Genomic DNA, 12,780 nt, shown 5'->3' on the forward strand with positions numbered 1-12,780 from the left:
GCTGAAAATATGAATTTTTTTGGTTGCAGCCACTGAAGCACAGAGGCCAGAAAAAAGATGCCATATAAATGCTGAAAATATGAATTTTTTTTGTCGCAGCCACTGAAGCACAGAGGCCAGAAAAAATATGCCATATAAATGCTGAAAATATGAATTTTTTTTGTCGCAGCCACTGAAGCACAGAGGCCAGAAAAAATATGCCATATAAATGCTGAAAATATGAATTTTTTTGGATGCAGCCACTGAAGCACAGAGGCCAGAAAAACTCAGGATTTACCTGTCCAAAAAGTTTTGATTAAAATGAAACCAGTAGGGTTTGCACCCTAGTTTGTAACGGTGGCGGAGGGAGGAGGACGCTAAAGGACAGCTGTGTGTGGAGTCATGCGGCGTGCAGAGAAGGACAGCTGCATGGGGAGTCAGAACAAGTCTTCCGGCGTGCAGTAACCCTCCGAGATCCATGCCTCGTTCATTTTAATAAAGGTCAGGTAATCCACACTTTTGTGACCTAGGCGAGTTCTCTTCTCAGTTACAATCCCTCCTGCTGCACTGAAGGTCCTTTCTGAGAGGACACTTGAGGCGGGGCAAGACAAGAGGTTCATGGCAAATTGTGACAGCTCTGGCCACAGATCAAGCATGTCTGACGTTACAGAGTGGCCAAAGTGCATTGTCCTTGCAGGTGCGCTCATGGCAGGATTACTGGCACCTCTGCCCCTGGAATGTTGATGAGTTCCTGAAGTGACATCACCCTTAAAAGCATTGTACAACATGTTTTGCAGGCTGGTTTGTAAATGCAGCATCCTTTCGGACTTGTGGTACGTTGGTAACATTTCTGCCACTTTATGCTTGTACCGAGGGTCTAGTAGCGTTGCGACCCAGTACAGGTCCTTCTCCTTAAGCCTCTTGATACGGGGGTCCTTCAACAGGCATGACAGCATGAAAGACCCCATTCTCACAAGGTTGGATGCAGAGGTATCCATCTCCGCTTCCTCGTTATCAAGGACTATATCATCCACGGTCTCCTCCCCCCAGCCACGTAGAAGACCAGGGGTCCCCAAAAGGTCACCACAAGCCCCCTGGGAAGCCTGCTCCTGTTGGTCCTCCTCCTCCACAAAGCCACCTTCCTCCTCTGACTCCACTTCTGACACCTCTCCCTGCGTTGCAGCAGGTGCCTGGGCTCGTTCTGGTGATTCCGACCAGAAATCGTGCGCTTCCTGCTCCTCGTCACGCTGGTCTACAGCCTCATCTGTCACTCGTCGCACGGCATGCTCCAGGAAGAAAGCAAAGGGTATTAGGTCGCTGATGGTGCCTTCGGTGCGACTGACCATGTTTGTAACCTCTTCAAAAGGGCGCATGAGCCTGCAGGCATCGCGCATAAGCACCCAGTAACGGGGGAAAAAAATCCCCAGCTCTGCAGATCCAGTCCTACCACCCAGTTCAAACAGGTATTCATTGACGGCTCTTTGTTGTTGCAGCAGACGTTCAAACATGAGGAGCGTTGAATTCCAGCGAGTCTGGCTGTCGCAAATTAAACGCCTGACTGGCATGTTGTACCGCTGCTGAATGTCAGCAAGGCGTACCATGGCTGTGTAGGAACGTCTGAAATGGGCCGACACCTTCCTGGACTGCCTGAGAATGTCCTGGAATCCTGGGTACTTTGAGACAAAACGTTGGACTATTAAATTCAGAACATGTGCCATGCAGGGCACATGTGTTAAATTGCCCAGTCTCAGTGCTGCCAACAGATTGCTTCCGTTGTCACACACCACTTTTCCGATCTTCAGTTGGTGTGGGGTCAGCCACCGATCGGCCTGTGACTGCAGAGATGACAGGAGTACAGATCCGGTATGGTTTCTGCTTTCCAGGCACGTCATCCCCAAGACAGCATGACAACGGCGTACCTGGCACGTCGAATAGCCTAGGGGGAGCTGGGGGTGCACAGGTGTGGAGGAGGAGGACCCAGCAGCAGAGGAGGAGGAAGCAGAGGAAGAAGTCGAGGTAGAGAGCGAAGGAGGAGTAGAGGTGGTGGCAGAACCGCATGCAATCCGTGGCGGTGACACCAACTCCACTGTTGTTGTTGAGCCACGCATTCCCTGCTTCCCAGCCATAAGCAAGTTCACCCAGTGGGCAGTGTAGGTGACATACCTGCCCTGACCATGCTTGGAGGACCATGCGTCAGTAGTCATATGGACCCCAACACTAAGTGACAGAGATGCGGTGACTTGGCTCTGCACATGGTGGTACAGGTGTGGTATTCCCTTCTTGGAAAAAAAATTGCGGCTGGGTACCTTCCACTGTGGTGTCCCAATTGCTACAAATTTGCGGAAGGCCTCAGAGTCCACCAGCTGGTATGGTAAAAGCTGGCGGGCTAAGAGTGCAGAAAAGACAGCTGTCAGACGCCGGGCAAGGGGGTGACTCGCAGACATTAGCTTCTTACGCTCAAACATGGCCCTCACAGAAACTTGGCTGGGGGCAGATGACTGGGAACTGGTGGTCAAGGTGGAAGGCGGAGTGGAGGGTGGTTCAGACGGGTCAAGGACAGCAGAGGTAGAGCAGTAAGATGCTGGACCAGAAGGAGGGTGGCTTTTAGTTTGTCTGCTGCCTTTGAGGTGTTGCTCCCATAGTGCTTTGTGCTTGCCGTTCATGTGCCTTCGCATAGAAGTTGTACCTATGTGGGTGTTGGGCTTCTCAAGACTCAGTTTCTGACTGCACTCATTGCAAATTACAACGCTTTTGTCAGAGGCACACACATTAAAAAAATCCCACACTGCTGAGCTTTTTGAAGCTGGCAATCTGGCGGTAACAGTAGAAGTTGGCGGCAATGGCGGGTGCGTTGGCCAGCTGACCACAGGTGCCGATACATGTTGTTGCCCTACTGTTCCCTGCGAGCTGTCCTCCCTGCTTCTTCTAAGTCTTATTCTCCTCCTGCCTCTCTGACTCTCCGTCTCTCCATCTGAACTATCCTCCTCTTGCTCTCTTCTACTGGGCACCCACAAAACATCAATCTCCACATCATCATTCTCCTCAGATGCATCAATTTCTTCTAACAGCTCACAGAAGGAAGCAGCAGCGGGGACCTCCTCAATCATCACTCATTATGTCCATCTCTGTTGTGTTGTCTGCCAGAATTATATCTGGTGTAACGTCCTCATCTCCTTCATCTTCTTCTGCCAATAATGGTTGCGCATCACTCAGTTCAAGAAACTCATGTGTAAATAACTCCTCTGACTCCAGTGAAGAAGGGGCGCCGGTGGTGGAGGAAGTGTTACGTGGGGTGCCCATAGCAGAGGAGGATGAGGATATTGTGGCAAAGTTAGAAACGGTAGAGGATGGGGTGTGCTGTGTAAGCCAGTCAACTACCTCTTCAGCATTTTGGGAGTTCAGGGTAATTGCCTTTGTAAAACTGGGCAATTTCCTAGGGCCACAGGATAGCATAGCAGCACAGCCCCTAGTGCCTCTGCGTGGCGGCCTGCCTTTGCCTGGCATTTTTTTTAAAACAACAACAACAACTCAGGTGGTGTTTCTGGAGACGGTATTATTATTGATATTTAGACAGAATGTGAACAAGCTCACACAGCTAGGTGGCAGTTGTTTGAAGAACACACTGGGCAAACAATGCCTGCAAGGTCAACGTATACACTACAGCAGTGGATACGGAATATATTATTGCTGCTTGGAAAACGTCACTCAGGTGGTGTTTCTGGAGACGGTATTATTATTGATATTTAGACAGAATGTGAACAAGCTCACACAGCTAGGAGGCAGTTGTTTGAAGAACACACTGGGCAAACAATGCCTGCAAGGTCAACGTATACACTACAGCAGTGGATACGGAATATATTATTGCTGCTTGAAAAACGTCACTCAGGTGGTGTTTCTGGAGACAGTATTATTATTGATATTTAGACAGAATGTGAAAAAGCTCACACAGCTAGGCGGCAGTTGTTTGAAGAACACACTGGGCAAACAATGCCTGCAAGGTCAACGTATACACTACAGCAGTGGATACGGAATATATTATTGCTGCTTGGAAAACGTCACTCAGGTGGTGTTTCTGGAGACGGTATTATTATTGATATTTAGACAGAATGTGAACAAGCTCACACAGCTAGGCGGCAGTTGTTTGAAGAACACACTGGGCAAACAATGCCTGCAAGGTCAACGTATACACTACATCAGTGGATACGGAATATATTATTGCTGCTTGAAAAACGTCACTCAGGTGATGTTTCTGGAGACGGTATTATTATTGATATTTAGACAGAATGTGAAAAAGCTCACACAGCTAGGCGGCAGTTGTTTGAAGAACACACTGGGCAAACAATGCCTGCAAGGTCAACGTATACACTACAGCAGTTGATACGGAATATATTATTGCTGCTTGGAAAACGTCACTCAGGTGGTGTTTCTGGAGACGGTATTATTATTGATATTTAGACAGAATGTGAAAAAGCTCACACAGCTAGGCGGCAGTTGTTTGAAGAACACACTGGGCAAACAATGTCTGCAAGGTCAACGTATACACTACAGCAGTGGATACGGAATATATTATTGCTGCTTGGAAAACGTCACTCAATATAATAAAAAAATATATATATATATTAAAAAAAAAAATTTACTCTGGTTGGTTCTGAACTACTAGGAGCAGCACACCAGTCCCACTCCCCAACACAGCTAGACTAATAGCACTGGGCTCTTATAGTAGCAAAGTAAAAAAACAAAAAAGAAAATAAAAGCAGTCCTTACAAGGACTATTGGGTTACAGGCAGCAGTCAGCAGATGAGAGATCAGAAGCAGTGCCCACAGCAGCTACATACAGAGCACTGCAGTAGAAGGTAGATTACTAGCCAGCAAAGCTACCTAACCTAAAATGTCCCTCAAATCCCTGCAGAGTTCTGTCCCTACAATACAGAGCAGTATAAAGTAGATTACTAGCCAGCAAAGTTACTATCAACTGTCCCTCAAATCACTCAACAGCTCTCTCCCTACACTAGCTCTTCCAAGCACACACAGGCAGAATGAAAAAACGCTGCAGGGCTTCAGTTTATATATGGAAGGGGAGTAGTCCAGGGGGTGTGGGGGTGGTCCAGGAGGGAGAGCTTCCTGATTGGCTGCCATGTATCTGCTGGTCTGGGGTGAGAGGTTAAAAATAAGCGCCAGCTAAGGCGAACCCAAATTGGCGAACGTCGCGCGATATTCGCGAACATTCGGCGGACGCGAACAGTCGATGTTCGCGCGAATTAGTTTGCGGGCGAACAGTCCGCGACATCCCTATAGGACAGGGCAGCAGGTGAAGCAGTGTCAGTAGGAGAAAGCCAGGTTCCAGTAAGTGTGAGTAGGTTAAAGGAATTGGCAATGAAATTGTGTATACAGTGAGTTTGTTGCAAACAGATTGGGCATTCCAGAGAGCACAGGAAAGATTAACTGGGTTCTTGGGTATAAGGATAATGGTTCTGTACTGTTGGAATTTGCACCGAAGAGAAGGAGCCTGTGGCTGTGATATAACTGGGATGGGGTAAGGGCCAGGGTTGGGGAAATGTCCCCAGCAATAGAAAGGAGAGATAGACTAAGTGAGATTGGGATTTGAAAGTTCTTAGTATGAAGAAGGGGAGTTACCTGGAATAGCTAAACAGAGTACTTTATATACTTCATGTGTGAAGAGTGAAGGAGAGGAAAGGCTGAGATTTGTATAGATTTGTGACTTGATGGTGGAGGTGGTTAAAAATGTTTTAGAAAGCATGAAAGTGAAAGGAGGCGAAATACAGGATAAAGCATTTTTGGAGTAAATTACTGAGGAGTGGACACAGATGTGTGCTTGAAATATTTATCAAAATCACTAATTCAGACTAGGCCCAACAGACAAAAGTTATCGGGGTTAACAGATACAAGCAGTGATATAAGCAGAATTACCAGAATAATGAGTTGCAATAGAATGGTGTATATAGCAGTATATGGATAAGCAGAATTACCAGAATAAAGAGTTGCAATAGAATTGTGTATATAGCAGTATACAATACCTGAAGTGGCCAAATGGTGAAAATAGTGTTCAGCATGGCTCGGCTCCAACTTCAGCGCAACTCGGCTCCTACTTCAAAGCAACTCGGCTCCTACTTCACTGCAACTCGGCCCCTATTTCGCCAGTTCAAGGAGGCCCGACTAATCAAGGAAATGCAGCATGGATGGGCCCCCCTTAACATATAGAAGCCATGGGGCCTAGGACAATTGTCCCTCCAGTGCACCCCTGATGGCTGCCCTGGTCATATGTATTTATTAAACACCCATAGAATTTGTTTACCATCACTGTGCAAATTTGCAGGAAAAAAGAGGAGGGGTGACCCTTTCCTTTTCCAATGGCCGATCCACCCAGCCCGTGACCTCCACCAATCCTCAAGGAACACCTTGATGTTCCCAATGAACAAACCCAAACCTCCCTCTGATAAATGCACTCTGACTTCCCTATACAGCTGTGTCTGCTTACGTTTTATATTTTATGCTTTATCACACCCACACCAGAAGAACACATGAATTTCTGCATGGCCCTGTTAACTTTCTTCCTGGCCTTCTCTATGCCCTAGTTGGAAATGGCCCATGCCAATTGCTCCTTTGTATTATATCAGTCAATGCTATACACCTGACTCTTCCATGGTCTCAATAAAAGGCTTGGGTCTTATGTGAGATCTTCATGTGTTGCTTGTGTAAACCCATCTGCTGACCTGCAGCGCCTGCATGCTTCATCACCCAGAGAATAAATGAATGCACTAATATCAAAACATTGCAATTTGTTGCACCTCCTGCTGCGATAAAGACAGAACATGAGTTGACACCTCTCCTGCATCAGTTATGGGCCTTATGTATCTCCTGTATACCTTTGACTTCCCTCTTCCCAGTGATTTTATCCTTTCGCTACTTTCCCCGCCCATTGCTGCCTCAGTTGCCTCACCTTTTCTGAAAGAATGTGATCCACACCACAAAGGATGAACGATGGGTTCCATCTTCATGCAATAACAATAGCTGCCCTCCTGACGGACACACCGCCATATATTCCCTTGCTAACCTAATGGGGCATAACACTTCCCCTGTTTCCCGTATGCTTACCCATTTCCCTTTACCCATCTGATCCATTTTAGAAATACTAATATAAATCAAGTTTCCCTTCCTGTATCAACACGTTTGTACCTGTACTATTGGTTCTCTTTTATCCACTTTGGGGCAATCAAACTCTATCCCATCCTCTTATTAAATTTTTAATTACTGGGTTGCGAGTTAAATCTGGTTTACCATCTGCTATGGAGAAAGCTTTCGATAAATGCACAAGATATTGCACAACCCATGGGTAAGCACTTGTCAATAAAGTAGCCCCCGAAAGTAACAACCAGTAAATTTAAACTGTCTGGATGCAGTGGCAGTAAGCAAAAAGCTTATTCACAAACATAGAGAATAGTACTACACAATCAATCTCACCATATTTTGTAGCGTCGGGTGCCGGCTGTGACTCTGTCTGCCCGGGTCCAGTTCAATTTCCAATACAAATTTCAGCAGCACTCCGGTGAAAAATAATTTATTTGTGCAAATGGAGCAACGTTTCGGGCGTAACCAGCCCTTTATCAAGCTATATTATTTTTCACTATACCGGAGTGCTGCTGAAATTTGTATTGGAGTAAGCGAAAAGCTGACTCTATTTCCAATTTGGTAATTTCTGCTCTTAAACCTTTCCCTTTTACTATCTCACGGGCCTGATCAAAAGACTGGTATTGCACCGTGCACTGTCAATTGCATCGTTCCCTTTGGTGTATGATAAGTGCTGAATCAATCTAAATTTACATTTTTATCCTGATATTGGAGGTTTGTCTGATGCTACCTGTTTTCTCCTAACATCTAACAACTCATATATATATCATGAATCCTTTTATCTATTCTGATATTGTTTCATATTTTTTGCTAAATGCTTATGATTGACAACGATCCCACAAGCATACATATCACCAGCAGCTGCTATATTATTTTTTCCCCCTTTCTAGATACTGCAGCCCCACCACTGTTACCCTCCTTACCCATTCTCTTAATTTCTTTGCTCTTAGCAACCTTCAAGTATTTCTCAAGAGTTTTATATGTATCATCCCCCTCAAACTCACTATCTAAATCATACTCTGTATCACAATCAGAACATCACCAGGCCCGGACTGGCAATCTGTAAACTCGGGCAATTGCCCGTGGGGCCGCTCTATTTCTTGTTCAAGTGGGCCTCTCTTGAACAGAGTTGTGTGTTTCCCCCTCCCGTCGCCTTGAATGTAAGCAAGAAAAAAAAGAAACGGCACACCAATAGGGCAGGAGAGAGAGACTCTGCTGCTGTGCTCTGTGACAGCACGCCCCCTCCCTCCCCTCCCCTCCCCCCCCCTCCCCGCAGCTTCGCTGGGCTGGCTGGGCTGTGTACTTGAATAGGAGACGTCACAGCTCGTCATGTGACTCGTCTCGTCTAGACCTGCCTCTCTGCATTGGGATCTGTCGGCATGTCAGCTCCTAGTAAGAGGTACTGCTCAGTAGGGGAGGTTAAAGCTATAGACACGGGAAGGGAGCCTGGGAGAGGGATCACTGACTGTTTATTGCTTAAAATATTTTGTGCTGCGCAGGTACTAGCCACAATCTGTTACAATCTGGACTGTTGAGGGGGGAGGGAGTTCTAGTTCAACAAGTGCTTTGTTTTTTAGTTTAACTGTTTATTGCTAAGAATGTTTCGTGCTGCGCAGGTACCAGCCACAATCTGGACTGTTGGGGAGGGGGGGGGACTTGGTGAGTTCTAGTTCAGCGAGTGCTTTCTTTTTCGGTTTAATAATCATTAAACCAAAAAACAAAGCACTCGTTGTACTAGAACTCACCAAGTCCCCCCCCAACAGTCCAGATTGTGGCTGGTACCTGCGCAGCATGAAACATTCTTAGCAATAAACAGTTAAACTAAACAACAAAGCACTTGTTGAACTAGAACTCCCCAAACCACCCCCCCAACAGTCCAGATTGTATCACTTGCATATCACATATCACTTGCATATTATAAGAAGCAATATACCCCATACTATAATGGTGAACTATTGAATCCTTGTAATTTTTAAATAAAATGTTCAAGGCTTATAATAAATGGCAAATCAACAAAGTGGTTAATATAGACACACTAGATTTATGTAGTGCCATTAAATAATATTTTACTGTATTATAATGTAATAATAATAATTAATTAATAACTGTAATATTTTACATTAATTACAGTTAAGCGAGAAAGGCAGCCCTTTATGCACATCACCTATAACAATTTTTGCAGTTTTACCCCAATATACTGTATGTGTGAATGAGTACAAAACATAGTGTCTTTACATGTGGGCTGCTTTGATTATTTTGCCCGGGCTGCTTTTTACTTCCAGTCCGGCCCTGAACATCACTTTTAGTATACTCACCCTTACCTTTGTCCATTTCTGCTGATCTGTGCTGCTTGAACCATTCCTGTAACCCTCTGTTGACTTGGTGCTGAATCTCAACCCTCTGCTGATGATTTTTGTGCCTTCTTTTCCCTTTTCCTTTCCCATTTCGCTGTCTGTTCCATTCCTCATCTCCTCACATTGACTGCATCTGCCTAAATCTGCTTTGGGATCTCCTGTGGGGCCTATCTGACCTGTATCTGTGTGGGGTATGGCTGCTCTCCCTTCATGCATGGTGCCTGGGAACTGTGGGGCTGCGGGACCAGTACCTCCAGTGAGAATATTGGGACAGCGACCGCTTTTACTCCCTGCAGTTCTTCCTGAATAGGAGTGGTGTGGTCAGTGCCGGGCCAGAGTGCCCAGGCGCCCCAGGCAACTGGCCAGCTGCGCACGCAGACGTGAGCGTGCGCATGCGCGCTGGCTACAGCCTCACTGTGCGCACCACCCTGCCGTCAGATAGGCGCATGCGCATATACGCAATTGGAACATGACACACCACCCTGCTGTCAGAACAGGGCACACACCATCCTGCCGTCAGTTAGGCGCATGCGCGCATGCACACACGGAACAGAATGCCAGACTGGACAGGGGTAGGCAGCAGTTAAAGGTACGTGCCGGGCGCCCCCCCAAGGTTTGCGCCCTAGGCACGTGCCTACTCTGCCTACCCCTAGTTCTGGCCCTGGGTGTGGTAAGGTGCGTGCTTGGGCTCCTGTTGTGGCTGTGCTGCTGCCTGTCCCAAGGCTGTCTGTGAGGGCCTTAATGAGGTGGGGAAAGTGGTCGCTTACCTTCCGCTGGTCCCTTCCTCATGTCCGGTCCCGACCGTCATCTCACTATAGTTTTCGCGATCCAAGTAGGCACCTGCTCTGGCGCTCTGCGCGAGTGCCCTCACGCTGGACAGGAGAGCCTCCCCCCTAGCTGCCCTGGGCTGCAGTGGTGACGTGGCCCCTGCCTGCTGCTGGACCTTTGTGGGGAAAGGTTGCCATAACTGCTGGGCTGGCTGGGGCTGCTAGGGGGGGGGTTGCTGATGCAAAGCTGCTGGGGGACCCCTGGGAATTGGGGGAACCTGCGCTACTGGTACAGGGATAATCTGCTGGCCTGTGGGGGCTGCTCTCGATTTCCCCCAGCCTTGAGGTCTTGAATCCTCCCTGTATCTTCCCGGTCGACCCACTGCACGTCTGAGCTGCTTTCCCTGCATTACCAGAATTCTGACACAGCTTAGACCTGTTCAAACAAAAAGTAAAGGTGAATATACACGGGCAGATTTTTTAATTCCAAACGACCGATTCCACAACGTTCCCATAATATCGATAACCTACCGAATGGTTGATGGTTGACGAATGATCGTCTCGACATTATCGTTCACAAAATTGATCGGATGAGTTTAAAAATTTTAGTCGTTCAGGGATAAAATCAGGCAATGGATGTGAATTACAGATATCTGTCGTAGAACGGTCGTTCTTTGCTCATATCAGGATTGTAGCACAAGCCAACGAACATATACGGAAGAACCCGAACTTTCTTTGCTGAAAGCTTCATTTGTAACCATATGAACTATGTAAAGAAATAAATTGGTGCTGACTGCAGGAATATCACCCTATCACCTCATATGTTAAAGAAGTTTATTATGCCATAGCAAAACATAAATCCATATGTATGCATGGAGCAGGGACTATATACTACAGACAGTGACACAATGCTAGCACCACTACTACTGTCTGATGAGGTTGAAAACACTGCTACAAGTGTGAAAGTGCAGGGTATACAGTCTGTGTCTAAGTGTTAAAAATGCAGTTGCAACTTTAATCTCAGGTAATCTCATTATAGATGCCATTACTGATTTTGTCAGATACACAAAAGCCAGACAGGTGGTGGACAACAATATCAACTGATACACAACTACACAATGCAGTCAGCAGCCAGACAGAGCAGTCACAGCAGCCAGACAGATGGTGGGCAACACAAGAGGGGCTGGTTAAAACATTATAAACCACTATAGATATTAAAAGTCATATGTATGCAACAGCTAATAGAAATAAAAGCAAGACCATTACTTTTTTTTTTAAAAAATATTTATTTAACAAGATACTAATCCAGCAAGCACCGTGCTATAGCATATTATGTTCATACACTATGTGCTTTGAAAGACAAAAAATTATTCAGCAGCAATTTTTTTAAGCATTCAACAACATTACAAGAATAAAAGATTGGTTGCATTGGAAACATATGCAAAACATTATGTGATAAGCGGTGGCTGCTTAGAACTATAATGTGGTAAACCTACCTGTACTGGTTAGTAGGATGCATGGGCTGCTAGGAGACGTGTCACTCAACTGTTCCACTGGATTTTTTGTTGCATCAGAGGCTGCATAGGTTTTTGACTGCTCAAGTGGATCAATGGTCTGCCATTGTATTTCTGGCTCATAGCTTTCTGTTTCCTGGCTCTTGTGGGCAGTGTCATCCAAGTCATTATTCCCCTCCCTGTCATCCTTCTCACAATCCTCTGACTCTGGCAGATCAGCCTTCCCCACAGAAGAAGAGGCACCTCCTCTAGAATATTTTCTGGTCCAAAGTAACTTTTTACGCTTTTGTTCTGTAAAAAAAAAATTTAAATGGTAAAAACCACTTTTTAGAACATAGATATGCACACCACAGCAACGTTCTAGTGAAGTAATAAAAATACTCACTTTTTTTAATTATCCTTCTAATGCTTAGAAGTTGTTCTCGCTCTCTCAACTTCAAATCTGACCATCTTTTACGAAGCTGGTCTTTTGATCTGGTTATTTCAAACTTCTTATGAAGCCCTTGGATGATTATGTCCAAGATATTATTTTTCCTAGTATTCGGCCTTGAATACTCTGCCTCTTTGCAGTCATAATCTTTTTTTTCCAGGATGGACACCATGTACACCATCTCCTGTTTGGACATAGCAGTAGCCTTTCTCCTTGCACTGTCTTCCTCATAAGTAGGCTTTCTTCTGCTGCTCTGTTCCTCCATGTCTTCTCCACTATGCAGCTGAATTATTTTACTGTGCATCCCCTTAAAAACCCTTCCAAACCAGCACTCCTCCCCTTGCCTCCTCCCCCAGCCCACCCCTCTTTTTCCCTCCACTGTTAGCCCCCTCCATTGTTCTTACCTGGGGGCTGGGGAGTGAGAGGCTAGGCTACACCTGGGGGGAAGGGGCCCCCCACCTAACCACATGTCAGCCCTAAAGGGGCTTAATTTCTCCTAGGCTATAGCCTAGGTTAGCCTATGCATTAATCCGCCCCTGTGAGTGAATCACTTTTATAGATCGCTTTGTGATGCGTTAAATACCTAATTT

The 12,780-nt window shown here is 46.0% G+C and overlaps 1 protein-coding gene across 1 annotated transcript; it reads right to left on the bottom strand.

Annotated features, from left to right (window-relative positions):
* Positions 1-10,126: 10,126 nt before the first annotated feature.
* On the bottom strand, positions 10,127-12,522 carry LOC108700092. The gene is made up of 3 exons (XM_018232959.2): positions 12,146-12,522; positions 11,743-12,051; positions 10,127-10,682 (listed from the first exon to the last, which is right to left on the bottom strand). The coding sequence occupies exons 1-3, from the start codon at positions 12,492-12,494 to the stop codon at positions 10,468-10,470; spliced, it is 873 nt and encodes a 290-aa protein (XP_018088448.2). The 5' UTR covers positions 12,495-12,522; the 3' UTR covers positions 10,127-10,467.
* Between the last annotated feature and the right edge of the window lie 258 nt (positions 12,523-12,780).

This window comes from Xenopus laevis, chromosome 8S (genome assembly GCF_017654675.1).
Source record: "Xenopus laevis strain J_2021 chromosome 8S, Xenopus_laevis_v10.1, whole genome shotgun sequence".
Lineage (NCBI taxonomy): Eukaryota > Metazoa > Chordata > Amphibia > Anura > Pipidae > Xenopus > Xenopus laevis.

Excerpts from the sequence above, each read along its gene's own strand:
- LOC108700092 (XM_018232959.2), bottom strand. The coding sequence starts at position 12,494 with ATGCACAGTAAAATAATTCAGCTGCATAGTGGAGAAGACATGGAGGAA. Across the intron at positions 12,052-12,145 it reads TAGAAGGATAATTAAAAAAA|AACAAAAGCGTAAAAAGTTA; the intron begins GTGAGTATTTTT and ends TTTTTTTTACAG. Across the intron at positions 10,683-11,742 it reads CATCCTACTAACCAGTACAG|GTCTAAGCTGTGTCAGAATT; the intron begins GTAGGTTTACCA and ends TTGTTTGAACAG.